Raw genomic sequence first — 17,003 nt, forward strand, 5'->3', positions numbered from 1 at the left:
AGCTGACACAGGAGCTCTTCTCCGGGCACGGACAGCAGGTCTTATTTTCCTGCTCTAGATGGGGCTCTAGGAACCCTCCACTTTAAAGTTGAGAAAAATGTGAAAGGATTTCTTAACTCACTGCTTGCAACAAACCCAACTACTTGTTAATTCTTGACAATTACAAGGATAAAATACTTGAAATTTGTAAGAGGTTCCACATTTAATAGAACAACTCAAACGTAAAAAATTAGGTCAAGTAACATGCGTTCATGTTTTAAAATGTTACTTAATAAAACTTACTGAGACAAGATGTGCAGCACTTTCTTATACTTGATATTATAAACTGCTTCTGACAATGGCTACTTGATGGTCAAAAAATAAAATAAAAAAGAGAAGAAACAATACATACTGGTATGTAACAATGCCTACAGGGAATGCCATTTTTAAAAAATTTGTTACTAAAATTAAACCTGAAAAAAAAAAAGACTAGAAAGCAACACACTCATGTTATTTTCAATGATGAGGTAGATATTCTGTCCTATGCAGAAAACTGCATACAAATTTCAAATCTTTTTTTTAAAAGTTCAGGTTATAGTCACTTTCACAAACAAGACATTTATACACTACAAGGTGGAGAGGTCTTAGGCAAGCTCTGTGCTTGATGTGTTGTTACTCGAAGATTCAACAATCAGTCTTGGATCAATCAACTGTCTCCAAAAAACAGTGATCTGAAGGAAAATACAAAATATTCAGTTTAGAGATTTCATTATGAGGTCATATAGGTGCTAGCCAGTTAAAAACATCAGTGAAGTAAATTTCCATTTGTGCAGAATGGTTGAAGTCCTGGAATAATTTGAGTCCTGATAAACTGAGTTTAATTAGTGCATAAAAACTTGTTTTCCTCAAATGCAGCTAAATTTCACATTAGGCACATTTCATTCGTCTTTGATTTAGAGCAGGGATTGTGGGGGATGGCATGGAGTGAGGGGTAGCTGGTTACAAAGGGTCACGAGGATTTGCCCTAAAGGTTCTGGGGACAGGCAGCCACAGACCTCTTGGGAAGCAGATGTGACTCAAAAGAGTTATCAATAGACTGCTGATGCTGTTTTGTGCAGCTCTGTAGTTCTGCTATGCTGCCAAAAAGTAGGTATTTCATTTAAGAGGAAGCAAATAGGAGCACTTGGCCATGTGGATGAATGATGAGAGCCATCTAGTGTCCAAAAAAGGTAATTACTGGCTCTGCTTTAGACCTCTGAAAAGGCATGGAGAAGCAAGTCTCTAAAGCAGCGGTTCTTAACCCGTGGGTCGCGACCCCTTTGGGGGGTCGAACGACCCTTTAACAGGGGTCGCCTAAGACCATCGGAAAACACATATATAATTACATATTGTTTTTGTGATTAATCACTATGCTTTAATTATGTTCAATTTGTAACAAGGAAATTGGGGGTCACCACAACATGAGGAACTGTATTAAAGGGTTGCTGCATTAGGAAGGTTGAGAACCACTGCAAAGGCTTAACTTTCCGACAGTTTCCAAGAACACATTTCAACCCAAAAAAAATGGGGCTGAGTATATTGCAATTAAGGAAGTACAGAAGACTTGGGCCAAATCTGATGATCCTACCACAGACCCCAAAAATGTGTTTTTGGAATAAATCTCTAAGAGTATCATCTATCTCAGAGACAAATCAAAGCATAGTCTGGCTAGAGTTTCTATGTGTCAGATAAATAGTTTATAATACTGAAACTTATAGGGCAATATCTGTAACATCTAATCTACTAAAAGAGAAACATGCAAATAGACTGCAACTCTGCTACGCCCCAAGCCACGCCCACCAGCCAATCAGAGCAACTATATGCAAATTAACCCAACCGAGATGGCAGCCGGCAGCCATGGAGCTGGAGCAAGCAGGAGGCTTGGTTGCCCCGGCGATGGAGGAAGCCAAGCTTCCCACCTGCCCTGGCCGGCTGAAGCCTCAGCTCAAGGCAACAAAGTTGCAATTATAGAAGATAAATAAATCCCAGATACTTACTTCCAGACAGCCTCCACTGGGAGCTTGGGTGACTGGGGGCCCTGGCCAACCTGCAAACAGCCATCAGCAACTCACCCAGACTGGCCAGGCACACCAGCAGGACCCCCTGACAAAGATGGTATTAGACTGCACTTTTACTACACCTCCCATTAGCTAATCAGCGCGATATGCAAAATAACCGCCAACAAAGATGACAGCTAATTTGCATACTGCAGGCAGGGCGGGACAGTGCGAGCTGCCATCCGGGCCCCATGTGCAGACCTGGGCGGTGGGACTTAGGGGGAGCAGGCCTAAGCCGCAGTCCGACATCCCCCTAAAAGCTCCCCAGCTGCCAGAGGGATGTCTGACTGCCAGCTTAGTCCTAATCCCCTGGGGAGCGGGCCTAAGCCAGCAGGTGGTCATCACCTGAGGGGTCCCAGACTGCGAGAGGGCACAGGCCGGGCTGAGGGACCCCCCCTAGTGCACAAATTTTTGTGCACCAGGTCGCTAGTCTATACTAATAAAAGAGTAATATGCTAATTTGACTGGATAGATTGGATGTCTTCCGGACGTCCTTCCTGACAAAGCCAGGCCCGGGCTGGGAGAAGCCGCCCACCGTCCCAGGTACCTGCGGCTGGCCAGAGGGAGGGAAGCCCAGGTCCAGGGTATCTGCTGAGGCTGGAGAAGGGAAGCCGGTGCCGGCAGCCAGGGGAAGGAAGGCCTACTCTTGCACAAATTTTCATGCATCAAGCCTCTAGTTTAAAATATAAACATCTTATATTTAAATTCTATTTCCTTTAATGCTAGCAAAACCTAATGAACCATCCATTGCCAGCAACTAGTCTGGCTGCCTAAAAAGTTCTAAAACATATACTTCCTAAAATGGCAATTTAAGGGTTTAAACAAAGTCAAAAGACAGAACCATCATTTTATGTCATTCTTCAAAACCAAACTTGCTGTTTTTAAGCAATGTCTGAAAGGTAGCAGTGACTACAAGGAGACTTGATGGAGATTTCCAGAGGGGACTGCTAATGTTCTTGATCTCGGTGCCGGTTACATGAGTATGTTCATGTGTGAAAATCATTCCAGCTATATTTATATGCACTTTTCTGAACCTATAAGAGACTTTTATGATATGCTAGTCTTTTGTATTGAAATCCTTATGTAACCTTACATACTACTAGAGGCCCGGTGCACCGTGCATGGGTAGGTCACTCAGCCTAGCTGGTGATCAAGGCCTATCAGGGGGGCCGTCTGGCACGGGGAAGGGACCGTGGGAGGTTGGCAGGTGGGGGAGGGAGAGGTTGGCTGTGGGAGCACACTGACCACCAGGCTGTGGGAGCATACTGACCACCAGGGGGCAGCTCCTGCCTTGAGCGTCTGCTCCCTGGTGGTCAGTGTGTGTCATAGCGACTGGTCAACCGATCATTCCAGTTGTTAAGTTGCTTAGGCTTTCATACATAGAGATGACTATGCAAATCTAGACTCTGTGCATCTTGTCATAGAGGCTCTTCAAGGTCCAAGATGATGCCCTAACTGGACACTTGGCATTGATATGCCACCTTGTAGGCAGAACGGACATCCTCAAGACCGAGATCCTTTATGATTTTATTTTTTTAATTTTTAAAAATGTTTTCATTGATTTCAGAGAGAGGAAGGGAGGAGAGAGATAGAAACATTAATTATGAGAATCATCGATTGGCTGCCTTCTGCATGCCCCACACTGGGGATCAAGCCTGCAACCTGAGCATGTGGCCTGACTGGGAATCAAACTCTGACTTCCTGGTCCATGCTCAGCCACTGAGCCACACTATCTGGGCTCCTTCATGATTTTAATATAGGCAGTTCAGCAAGCTGCAAAGTCTTTCAGACAGACCACCAGTAATCAGTCGAGAGAGAATGGATAACTCAGCAATCCCAAGAAGAGAAGCACGCCTACCTTTCTCTCCTGTGTCACAGCGTACTCCACAACCTCAGATCCATTTTCGTTGTGATAAACTAAATCGAATTTCCCAGGTTCTTTTATGGGTGAAACTAGATGGTAGGGAGAGAGATAATAAGTCACTTCCCAGTAGTGAAAACATTCTTCGACAGGCCATTTACATCATTAGAAAAACCATCACAAACAAACTGCATTGATGTGGAGGCTGGCTATGCACATGCGAGCATGGAGTGCTCCGTGACAGGAGACCCTGAGAAAAGCCTGCACCAGCAGACGGGAGCTTCTTGGTCTTCCTTCAGGGACGATATTTCCTTCATCAAAAAGAAACGAGCTTGACACACTATCGCTCGTACTCCCAGAAAAGAATGTACAACCACAAGGTAATCCCAAAAGGTAACTGATAGGTTTCAACAAGGGAAGGTAATCTGAATTCTGCTAAATACTTCTATCTTGCTATGTCCTCAGAAATTACACATGCTTGCTACTTAGTAATATAGCAGTCTCACTTTGCAAGGTAGTGTGGGGCCCTAAAAATGACTGTGTAGGCTGAAATCACAAAAAACAATAAAATAATCAATGGGGAAATGCTGGAAACCAAGATCAACAGTAAATATTATAAATGTGAGGCGTCTGGCAGAAGGCTAGCCAGTACTCCTTTTGATATTCATAGGGTGAATATTTACATTTTATACTTGCTGCTGACTCAATGGCCTAAAGCAAACTCCCCCCAAACCTGACAATCTTACTGTTTACTAAACATTACCATTGATATGTCTGTTTGCATTCCTAAAAGGCAATTGTGTATTCTAGTAAATAAAAGCAGCTGGGAACGGAGACTCAGTGAGAACTTGACTGCTATGGTCGAGTTTGCCTCTGGTTTTCCCTGGTATCAAAATTAATATTTCGTCTTGTGTGTCATTTGTGCCTCAGCTCTACCTCCAAGCATTTGAACCCCAAAAGCCATGCTGGCCATGGACTTTCACAGGGAAAATGATGATTGTTTCACAATCTTTAAAAAATTCTGTCAAAACATTAAAATCTTTATTATATAAGGAAATGAAAAGACGTAATTCTAATATTTATGGAGCATATTATAATTTAAAACACTAGAAACACTGAGAATTGAAGCACACGGCTTCTTTGTAATATTCTTAACAAGGGTAGTTTGAAGAGTACTTACCTTCTTGTCAGGCAACAATGATAGAGAGAATCTTTTCTATTACTTGCAGAACTGTCACACTCACTTCTAAGTTTGGATCAGCTTTCAATACTTTATTCCTTGAGCTTTTAATGTCATGAAATAGCTCTGAGAGTTTGGGAAATTTTTGGCCAATATCACTTCTGGGACACCTTCATCTCTTTCATCACCAATACCTTCCTCATTTATGTCAAGAAGTTCATATAAACCGCAGCATCACCATTCCTATGGCTAGCTATTCTTTCTACAATCTCACTTAAACTTGATTTGGATGCCACTGTTTGCTTCTTTGTTATGCTTTCATCTTTGTTGACCAACTCCCTATTTCAACTACCCATTTTGTAAGTGTCATGTGGGTTTATCACTGAGGGACCAGGGAGCAGCAAAGGCACACACCTTGCTGTGTCTATGGAAAATGAGTAACAGAAGCACAGTGACCAATAACCAAGACTGAAAGAAGTGGTTGGTCACCGGTCATGATGGGCATCTGTTATTATGTAGTGACTTGTGGACTAAAGAGCTGGCAGCACCTTATGCAATTACTCTCATTAATATACTCAATGTCACTGAGGGACTGGTGGTGTTAACTAAACCAGGGTAACTGAAGTGCATGGATATCAGAACCATGCAAAGCAAGGACTATGAGTACTTCTATTGGAAAACAGATAAAGCCATTCCTTGTTGCCCAGAAGAAAAGTTTTAATTAGATATCATCACTGTCAATCACCTGACGAGCAGTGATCTAGCCTTGCCCATGGAGCTTGACCATGGACAAATTTCTTTGTCCACCATTCTTAAGAAGGGGGATTTCTTCAAATGAAACCTTATCAGAATAAAGCTGGGAAACCAGGTTACATCTAATCATTTACTTAATAGCCTGAAGAGACTTTGTTGAAAAACCCTTTTTGGCTCTGGCTAGTGTTGCTCAGTGGTTAGACTGTCAGCCTGCACATCTAAGGATCATAGGTTCGATGCCCGGTCCAGGACACATACTTGGGTTACAGGGTGTTTTTTTTTGTTTGTTTTTATTATTGATTTCAGAGAGAAAGGGAGAGAGAGAGAGAGGCAGACAGAAACATCAATGATGAGAGAGAATCATCGATTGGCTGCCTCCTTGCATGTCCCCTACTGGGGACTGAACCCACAACCTGGGCATGTGCCCTAACCAGGAATCGAACTGTAATCTCCTGGTTCATAGGTCGACGCTCAACCACTGAGAAACACCCGCAGGGCTGGGTTGCAGGTTTGATCCCCGGCCCTAGTCAGGGAGCATGCAGGAGGCAACAAATCAATGTGTCTCTCTCACACAGCTATTACTCTCTTTCTCTCTCCTCTCTCTTTCTCCCCCTCCCTCCATCCTTCCCTCCCACTCTCTCTGAAAGCAATGGAAAAAATGTCCTTGGGTGAGGATTAACAAAACCCTTTTGACTAACTTCTGTGTACTGGAGTTTTGATTACATTACTACCTTCTTTAAACACAAACAGAAACTAATTGCTTTAGGGTCTGCTAAAGAAAAGGGGATCTCCCCTGGTCTCTGGCCAGGGGCCCTACAACATAACACAAGTTAAGCCATATACAGTAAAAGCCCTCTCATTCCAGGATTTCAGAACCAATAATGAACAGTGTGAATCAGAGATAAGGCAGGATAATGTGTGGACTGTGTATACGCAAATATTTTAGATACTTTATTTTGATTTAACAACACAAATGTGTTCATTTGCCAATCTTCTGAAATAGAGCTGAACAGATCTTATGAGCCCACCAACTAGAGCTTTCTTTTATAAATCATATCCTTAATGTATGCCTGAAATTTACATAATTTCCAGTTTTGGGTTTTTTTTAAGTGATGAAAGAATGCAAAAAACTAGCAAGGCAATTTAAGTGCAAAAGCTTCCCAGATTTTTAAATTCCTCCCAATCTCTTATAAAGCTGACCCATCCACACAAAACTTAATGGCAAGTTTTTTAGCCACACTTCTGCATCAGCATTCAACTTAGGTTTTATAAAAAGAACTAGAGGCCCAATGCACAAAGATTCGTGCAAGAATGGGCCTTCCTTCCCCTGGCTGCTGGCACCACCTTGGCTCCGGCCTGGAACCGCCTTTCCGCCTTCCCATGCTGCCCAGAGGCCCCGAGAGGCTGGGGCAGGGCAGAATGCCTGTGTTGTCGCCATGGCGACGACGCATGTGTCCTGCTCCCAGCCGCTCTGTGCCTGTGTATGCAAATTAACCTGGCATCTTTGTTGGGTTAATTTGCATACTCACTCCTGATTGGCTGGTGGGTGTCATGAAGGTATGGTCGATTTGCATCTTTCTCTTTTATTAGTGTAGATTCTTTTTCTGAAATCAATTTTCATCGGTTTATGTAATTTTTATGAAATTACATAATGACAGTAGTAAGAACAACTTGCCTAAAAGCTTTGGGGGAAAAAATCCAATAACTCTTAGTGGACACTCTACTCCACCAGTGGGGCTCAGGCCTGGGCTGTTCTGTGCTGACAGAGGTGGTGGAGAGCGCCAGTTAATCATGGGGCCAATGAAGACAGCAGCTCCTGTGTGCACAGCTATTTAGAAACCAATGAGATATGAAAAGCCTACATTTTCAAATTCTTTTCTAGACTCACCAGGTGTGGATGAAAGGATTTCTATATCTACTTGCTGGGTCTCTGGATTGTGGTTCAATATTTTTCCTTCCTTTCAAAAATAAAAGTTGAAGTCAAAAATCAATACACAAAACATTACGAATATATTAGAACCACTGAATTGTACACTTTAAAATGGTTTAAACCAGCAGTTGCCAACCTTTCGGACCTCACAGACCACCTGTGGTCTGCAGACCACTGGTTTAAACTGTGGATTTTATGTTATATGAATTTTATCTCAATAAAAAAAAAATTTGTTAAATCAGCATGTAGGGTAAATGATACTCCCACACAACAAGCCACTATTTTCCCTTATCTTAATCACCCCAGGGTCAGGTACCACACGAGGAATAGTCCCTACAGACCAAAGCCTACTCCTTATTGAAATGAGCCAATCCTAAATTGTTTCCTGCACCCTGCCAGTCTATCCCCAGGAGACCCCAGTAAAGGCTCTCTCCTCACTCCTGCTTCTGCCTCCTTACTACACCCAGGTGATTTCCTCTGCGTCACGGCAGGGTGTGGCATTGCCCTTCCTCCTGGGAAATGTAAGTAATAAGTTCCTCTTTCAATAGCATTGGCTCCCTCAGCCACCTCCATAAATTCAAATCCTATGGGTACAAATGCGGCAGGGAGATTTGAGTTTTAAAGGCAAGCTTAATAAATTCCCAGTCAAGGGCAGTACCTCGGTTACAGTTTCCATCCCAGCCAGTCAGGGAACGTGCAGGAAGCAACCAGTTGATGTGTCTCGCTCATATTGAAGTTTCTCTCTCTCTCTCTCTCTCTCTCAAAAATATCCTCCAGTGAGGATTAAAAATATATAAAAAAAATATAGTAGCAGGGAGATTTGAGTTTTGAAGGCAAGCTTAATAAATAAGTCAGCGATCTGCCTTGGTCGGTTTGGCTCAGTGGCTGGAGCATCAGCTGGCGAACTGAAGGGTCTTGGGTTCAATTCCTAGTCAAGGGCAGTACCTCGGTTACAGGTTCCATCCCCAGCCGGTCAGGGAACGTGCAGGAAGCCGGCGATCAAGCAGGTAACAGAACTTGTGGTTAAAGCAAAAAAGTGGGACTAATTTTCTGCCTCAAAATGGTTTTGAAAGCAATCTCAAAAAAGTTCTAAAACTACTAGGAAATAAAGTAAGTAAATAGCTTTCCAAGGTAATAACTATGATGATGACTAACATCCACTTAATGTGAATTTTAATAACATATAGAATCACAGTGTGTAGAGTTATGAAATGTATTGATTCTATATTTATTCCCATTTCCTCATATATCACAGAATTAAATTAGTTGCTTATGTAGGGTGACAAAACATTTTGATTTGCCCAAGACAGGTCTGTTTACATTTCCTTCCAGTAATTCACAAATATGTAAAATATATTCCTATGATGAAAACAACACAATTTTCTGGCTGAGAGCTATTTATTATTTTCTTTCAAAGTTTAGGATATGAGGGAAGAGTACTCAAATAAGCCTGTGTGTCTAAGCTAATTTTTAAAAATTGAATAAAAATAATTAAATTCATTATTCTCATTCTATATTCTTCCCAAGTGTAAGGAAAACAACACTAGGAGACTTCACAGTGATGTTATTAAAAAGTTTACAGTTCGGTAATGTTTTTATTTTTTACTTTACAGCATTGTTTACTCAAAAATATCTGCATTATCCATACCAGCAATATTAAATATGACTTCAGCTTCTTTAATATATTGACAATTATCCTATATAATAAAAGCATAGCCGAAACCGGTTTGGCTCAGTGGATAGAGCGTCGGCTTGCGGACTGAAAGGTCCCAGGTTCGATTCCGGTCAAGGGCATGTGCCTGGGTTGCGGGCACATCTCCAGTAGGAGATGTGCAGGAGGCAGCTGATTGATGTTTATCTCTCATCGATCTTTCTGGCTCTCTGTCCCTCTGCCAACCTCCCACTGTCTCTCCCCGGCCCCAATGGTGCACCGGTGGGGTCCCTCAGCCTAGCCTGCACCCTCTTGTAATCTGGGACCTCTCGGGGGATGTCAGAGAGCTGGTTTCGGCCTGATCCCACAGGCCAGGATGAGGAACCCCACTGGTGCACGAATTCGTGCACTGGGCCTCTAGTTTTTAAATAAAAAGTCTTACCTTGTAGTCAGAGACATCAGGCGAATAATCAGGTGTTAGTTCCAAAAGCTAAAAAAAGAAAGAATGAAAGTCCACAAATACTAGTACATAAGTCCCGTGGTCCCTATCTCTGAGAAAACACACAGCCTGACCACAAATCTGCAGCAAAACAGGGGTTCCAGTGTTTTGGGGAAAGGGGTGATATGTATGGCTTTCTTTTATTGAGCACTTGCTATGTTCTAGACACTAGCCTAAGCCATTTTTATTCATTTAGAAAACAATTACTGGCACCTATTACACACTAAGCATGAGAACATGAAAGATATGATCTGGGCGGGAAGGGTGTGTGTGTGTGTGTGCGTGTGTGAATACATATACACACACACATACATACATATGTACCCATGCGTATGCGTATGTATACAGATGTCTGTTTATTTACGTACATACTCTAACAAGTAATTTTTCTTGGAGGGAGAACAATCTTTTTGTAGTAATTGTTGTTTTAAAACATACCTTAAATGCAATCTTCTCTCCAATTTGGGGGGCAGCTGCTAACAGTGGTAACAGACTGTAGTCCTTCTTGGGTGTCCGTACGGGATTCTGAAAAACAGTACTTATTAGTTATGTGACTCTGTTACTGGTGAGAAAATGTGAACCGATGACATCAACTCCAGACACACTCTGTGGGGAAAGGGGAAGTGGTAAACTCACAATAAAGACTACTTGCCTGGATAATAGTAGATGAGTTTGTTACTGTTTCATTTAAATGCTGCTGCTTCTCATATTCAGCGTCTCTATTTAAAACAAGGGGAACAGCAAGTCCTCGTCCTCGACCTCTCCCCCGCGCGCCCCGACCCCTAACTCCCTTCCAAGAAAGAAGGTCCTCTCCTCTACCCCAACCTCTTCCCAAACTGGTAGGGAGAGTCACGTTGGGAGGACCAGGAGGAGTCTGCCTGCCACCATTTGAGTCAGAGTTCCTCCATCCAGTAGCATTTAGAGTCTGTGATGAAGGCCCCAGACCTGGACGACCTCTGCCTGCAAACAGGCCTACTGGCTTTAAGGGCCCCACAGTCTTCTCCAGGGAACTCTTTGACGCCTCGCTTTGGTCATCTGAATCTGAACTGGAGTCTGAACTGGAGTCTGAGGTTCTGGTTGTCTTGTCCTCGATGGGGGCAGAGTTAAAGGCAATTTTTGTAGCTACTTTGTTTGCAGTTGTGTTTATAGAGGGCCCTTCCTTTGATGCAGTTGACACTTTCTCTGAGGACTTTCTGATCTCCAAGATGACATTGCTCAAATGTTCGCTGGCTGAATCATGACAAGACTCAGACTCTGAGGAGGAACTGGGACTACCTTTTGCACGGACGTCCACGCCACCTTTCCTCTTGGTTTTAACAAGGCTTTTTCGAGCAGAACCTTTGGGAGGACTACACTTCTGGACAGTCCACTCTTTCGCTGTCTGTGCTTTAGAAGACTTGGGATTCTTCGTCTGTTTTCTATATGCACGTTTCTCCTTCTTCTTTGGTGATTTTCTTTTCGTCTCTTTGTCATCCTCATCTACTACATCAAGTGTGGCTTTGTGTTTCCTCTTGTTTCTTCCCCTCCCACTCTGATCTGTGACCGCTTTTGGTTCTGGATCCGAAGTGTTCTCGTTGTTGTTCTCTCGCCTCTTCCAATGCTTCTTTGAATTTCTGTAATCAGTTTCTTCATCCTCCTCCAACTTAAATGACCGCTTCTTTGCTTTTCTAGGTAAGAAGTGAGTACTATCACCATTACTGACTACCACAGGATTCTCAGCGACTTCTCGCTCTTCTAATTTAACTCTATCAAAAGAACGAGAGAGAGAAAACTAGTGAGTAACTATGTCTCCAGGACACTGTTATACATACTGAGATGACTGAAAACTGTCACCGCCATCAGTTAATGAAAAATCATCAAATCGCTAAAGGACAAAGACTCTTTTTGACAAAATGGTTTATATAGCATCACTTATGATCAACTTTCAAACGACTACTTTTATTTATTGACTATTTACTGTGTCCCAAACATTTTATATACATTTTTTCTAACCACCACCATGAAGTAGGTTTCTTTGATTTTCAAACAAATCACAAAATTACAGTTCAGACAAGTAACTTGCCCAAGAACCAAAGCTAATAAGCAACAGAAATGGGATTCAAACTTTGGTTTGTCTAACTTCACAATTTTTCCACTCTACTATCTTGCCAACCCCAAACAGTGATAATGCCAAATGTCCAATTTAGTTTTTATATGTGGGCTGCTTTTTTTAAAAAAAAAAAAAATCAGATATTTATATTTTACTTAAATTTAGGAAAATACTGAACAATTTGTTCTCTTAGCTAGTGACAGTCATCATAAAATCCCATGACATTTTGTGATTATTAATTGTATGTGTCAACTTGACTGGACCATGGGTGCCCAGATATGTGGTTAACAATGTTCTGGGTGTATCTGTGAGGGTGTTTCTGGATGAGATTAACATTTGAATCAGGAGACTGAGTAAAGAAGATTGCCTTTCCCAAAATGAGTGAGCCTCACCCAATCCACTGAAGGCCTGAATAGAATAAGAGGCTGAGCAAGGGAGAATTCGTTCTCACTGTCTAAGCATCTTTGAGCTGGAACATGGGTCTTCTCCTGCCTTAGGACTCCAATTAGGACTAGAACTTACACTAACCACTAACTCTCCTGGCTTTCAAGCCTTTGAACTTGACCTGGATATCATTAGTTTTCCTAGGTCTCCAGCTTGCCGACTTCAGATCTTGGGACCACTCAGCCTCCATAATCTCACAAGCCAATTCCTTATACTAAATCTCATATCTATATCTATGTATCCATGTTTGTATCATCTCCTATTGTTTCTGTTTCTCTGGAGAACCTTAATACACACGTCATATAAAATTATTTCACTATAGGAAAGGAATTCTGTTCCTCCATTAAACTGGAAATAGCTAATTCTAATATGTGTGCCCAATGATGGAAAGCTGAGTGTCCCCAATGTCAAGCACATAGTGGGTACTCAAAAATGCCTGCTAAAAACACACATACTTTCAATACATTTACATCTAGCTATTATTTTATTATTATTATTATTTTTTAGTAACCAGGGAAAGATGGTAACAATCATATTTGAACATAAAGTACATTTGGTGAATAAGAAGACATATTATAAATGCTCTTTAAATTTTTTTAAGATATAGTAATCCTGTGGATTTATCATTCAATGTGGTAGTTGAAAAAAAATCCTTAATTTCCTCAGTATAACCGAATACATAGACACATACAAGTCAAGGTAAAAGAAAATCTACTGATATCAGGAATAAAATAAAGAGAGAAATAAAACTCTGAAAGGTCAGGGATTTGAATTACAGAAACACTTTACCCTCTGTTCCCAGCTGTGGACATCAGCATGAAGCAGCAAGGAAGTATTCCTCAATGTGGCAAAAGCTAGCTTGGCATCCTGTGACTTTAAAAATTACTGGTGAACTTCTGGAATATCAGATTGTTCCTTGCTATTCTTTTTTTTTTTTCTTTTTTCTTAATGATTTTTTTATAGAGTGGAAGGGAGAGGGATAGAGTTAGAAACATTGATGAGAGAGAAACATCGATCAGCTGCCTCCTGCACACCTCCTACTGGGGATGTGCCCACAACCAAGGTACATGCCCTTGACCAGAATCGAACCTGGGACCTTTCAGTCCGCAGGCCGATGCTCTATCCACTGAGCCAAACTGGCCAGGGCAGTTCCTTGTTATTCTTGATCAATTTGTTCTGATTCAAGTTTCAGTTCTGGGACAACCAACTAAAACCAAATTTTCCATCAACGTTGAAAATGGCTGTAAGACTTTCTGTGCTGGTGGTTTCTTAAAATCACTGGAACACAGCAGGGGCTGCATCTAGTATATGCAGGACCCCTGCCTTTCAGAGGAGCTTGCAACTTTCTGGTGCTTTCAAAAGCAGCCCTTGGCATCATCTCGCCTGCTCTAAAGACAATGGATCTGCGCACATGTGGCATGAAGGTATGACTGTGATTGCTGCAGCCTCACTGCCTGCTATTCCTGAAGAGAGTAATTTCAGTATGGGACATAATCAAACTGCGAGACGTAATGCTATCCAGAGAATAAGAAATGGTTCACCTGGGTCTGTTACCATTCCTTTAGGGTGTAGACTTTCCCTGGCAATGTCCTTCGTTTCTCCACCTGGATCAGGCAACAAATGTAGCTGTCCTTTTACAAAGAGAAGTGAGTTACCTGTGTAGTTAGCAATGGGAGAGATTTGAGTCCAAGAAATTTTTAAAACAGACTCTCCACTGTTCATTCAAGCTCTTTGCAGGGCAAACTGTAGTATTATCAAAATGCAAGGTATTCCCTTTAAATCTGCAATTTCATTTCTAGGATTCTCTCATAAAAAAATATAGCCCAGCCTTTGTTGGGCTCAGTTGGTTGAATGTCGTCCCATGCACATGGAGGTGGCTGGTTCGATTCCTGTCAGGGCACATGTCCAGGTTGCAGGTTCAGTCCCCAGTAGGAGACTTGAAGGAGGCAGCCAATCCATGTTTCTCTCATCATCGATGTTTCTCTCTCTCTCTCCCTCTCATCCCTCTCCCTGAAATAAAAACATTTAAAAAATATATATGGCCCTAACTGGTTTGGTTCAGTGGATAGAGCGTAGGCCGGCGGACTCAAGGGTCCCAGATTCGATTCCGGTCAAGGGCATGTACCTTGGTTAAGGGCACATACCCAGTGGGGAGTTTGCAGGAGGCAGCTGATCAATGTTTCTCTCTCATCGATGTTTCTAATTCTCTATCCCTCTCCATTCCTCTCTGTGAAAAATCAATAAAATATATTTAAACAAATAAAATAAACATATATATGAAATATAACACTCCCACTCACTCTTTGCCAAGGCCAAAGTGATTGTCTAGTCGAAATCCTTCTGCTACATTGTTTTAAAATATCACCTCAACCTTTTTCATCTGTAAAAATGGAGATAGTGATAATAATTATAGTACTCAATGATACATATGTATCTAGGGCAGTGCTGGGCTCAGTGTTTGCTGTAATTTTTATTAATGCAATGAAAGTTTCAGCCCTCTGAGAACAGGAGTTGGTGGGTTTTTAATGCCATGTCCTATCAAAAGGAGATGAAATTCAGTGAGGGTGAAAGGATAGACCTGCACCCTCTTTGGGTCCCATCTGTTCCCCGAAGCTTCCTTCCTGTCTGGCTGCTGCCTGTAGTGGCCTGTGTTATCACTGCCAGAGAGCTCCTTGACCAAGGGCACACAGTGAAGGGGTTGGAGAGCTAAGATTCGAATGCAGGGTTCTGAATCCAGACCCTGAGCTCTTTGTCACTCTGCTCTCTTACCTTTCACACAATATTGAACAAAAGCAACTCATGTATTATTGGCATAAATATAGACCTGTACAACTTTTCCAGAGGCCAATTTGATCAGAGGACCTCTTCCAGGAATGTATCCTACTGAATTATTGCCCAAGTACACAAAGACACACAAGAATATTCACAGCAGCATAGAACAGTGAAAAACAGAAACCTACTATGGTCTGAATGTTTGTGTCCCCCCCAAAATTCATATATTGAAATCCTAACCCCTGCTATGATGACATTAGGAGGTGGGGCTTCAGGGAGATGCTTGGGGTATGAGGGTGGAGCCCTCATGAATATGATTAGTGCCCTTAAAAAAGCCCACAGAGCCCCCTTGTCCACTTCTACCAAATGAGGACACTGGGAGAAGGTGCCATCTATGAACCAGAATGCAAGCCTTCACCAGACATCAAATCTGTTGGCACCTTGACCTTGGACTTCCGGCCTCTAGAATTGTAAGAAATAAATTTCTGTTTATAAGCTACCCAGATTATGGTATTTTCATTATAGCAGCCCAAACTAATAGAACAACCTAAAATGTCCATTACTAAGGGCCGGTTTGGTAGATTGATATGGTCACACAAAGGAACACCAGGTGGCATTTAAAAAGAATGATGTGCAGACCCTGGCCAGGTGGCTCAGTTGGTTAGAGTGTCATCCCAATGTGCCTGGGTTGCAGTTTGATCTCGGGTCAGGGCACATACAAGACTCAGCCAATGAATGCATAAATAAGTGGAACAGCAAATCCATCTCTGTCTTTCTCTTCCTCACTCTTCTCTCTCAATTTTTTTTTTAAGGAAAGAGACATGTCTGTACACAGAGAAGGTATGTGAAAACACAAGGGAGACATCTGCAAGCCAAGGAGCAGCGCCTCAGAAAAAAACTTAATAGGAGAGGATGCAGTCCTCTCAATTCTAATACTATTTAAATAGTCCCTGAAGACAAAGAAAATGGAAATCTATTCCGCAGTGAATAAAAAGGAAAAAGGACTTTTCATTTTTTAAAAATTTGGGCTATTTCAAATTGTCATTAGAAAGATCTAAACAGCCCGGGGGGTGTGGCTCGATGGTTGAGCAGCGACCCACGAACAGTGAGGTCACCTTTGACTTCCGGTCAGGGCACATGCCCAGGCTGCAGGCTTCCTCCCCAGTAGGGGACATGCAGGAGGCAGCCCATCGATGATGTTTCTATTTCTCTCTCCTTCTCCCTTCCTCTCTCTCTCAAAATCAATACAAACATATATTTTTTTAAAGAAGCCCTGAACAAATTAGTCCAAGGCAGGAATCCGAATTGAAATGACGATGCCTTACCGTTTTATTGAGACCAATCAACCGCACGTGGGCGGCTCACATCCCAACAATGGCTCCTCCATACTCAGTATCTTTTTTTTTTTTTTTTAATTTCCAAAGGCCTACTTAAAACGTCTGTTTCCCAATTCACACCCCAGAAGGTCCCGCACATCTAGGTAAGTGAGCCACACAACGCCCGGCGACACCCAGAACGACCCCCATCGGGAGTCTCGGGGGCCGTCGCAGGGGCACTGCGTTCGGACAGGATGCGCGGGAGGAGAGAACGTGGCTGTCCCCCCACTCTGTTCGGCTCTCCCGCACCTGAGCCGCCCGGGGATGGCGGCCTCGGCAGATCCGCACCAGGCGCACGGAACGCGGTGCCCGGCTGAACAGAAGGGCGCCAGCGAGAGCCCGGCGGAAAGGACCTCGGGCCCTGCCCGTGCCG

At 42.6% G+C, this 17,003-nt stretch overlaps 1 protein-coding gene across 3 annotated transcripts in view; it reads right to left on the reverse strand.

Annotated features, from left to right (window-relative positions):
• Positions 1-428: 428 nt before the first annotated feature.
• Positions 429-17,003, reverse strand: part of COIL (coilin) — a 16,931-nt gene continuing 356 nt past the window's right edge. Inside the window, exons 2-7 of one of the 3 annotated variants that reach the window (XM_006758673.2) lie at positions 10,602-11,696; positions 10,388-10,474; positions 9,893-9,940; positions 7,758-7,827; positions 3,934-4,028; positions 429-710 (exon numbers count right to left, since the gene is read on the reverse strand). In XM_006758673.2, the coding sequence (XP_006758736.1) occupies positions 624-710; positions 3,934-4,028; positions 7,758-7,827; positions 9,893-9,940; positions 10,388-10,474; positions 10,602-11,696 (1,482 nt within the window). In that variant the 3' untranslated portion in view covers positions 429-623. Of the gene's footprint in view, positions 711-3,933; positions 4,029-7,757; positions 7,828-8,702; positions 8,816-9,892; positions 9,941-10,387; positions 10,475-10,601; positions 11,697-17,003 lie in introns of those variants that run through there. The other 2 variants (XM_015560614.1, XM_006758674.2) reach the window with 2 other exon arrangements.

This window comes from Myotis davidii, unplaced genomic scaffold (genome assembly GCF_000327345.1).
Source record: "Myotis davidii unplaced genomic scaffold, ASM32734v1 scaffold595, whole genome shotgun sequence".
Classification (NCBI taxonomy): domain Eukaryota; kingdom Metazoa; phylum Chordata; class Mammalia; order Chiroptera; family Vespertilionidae; genus Myotis; species Myotis davidii.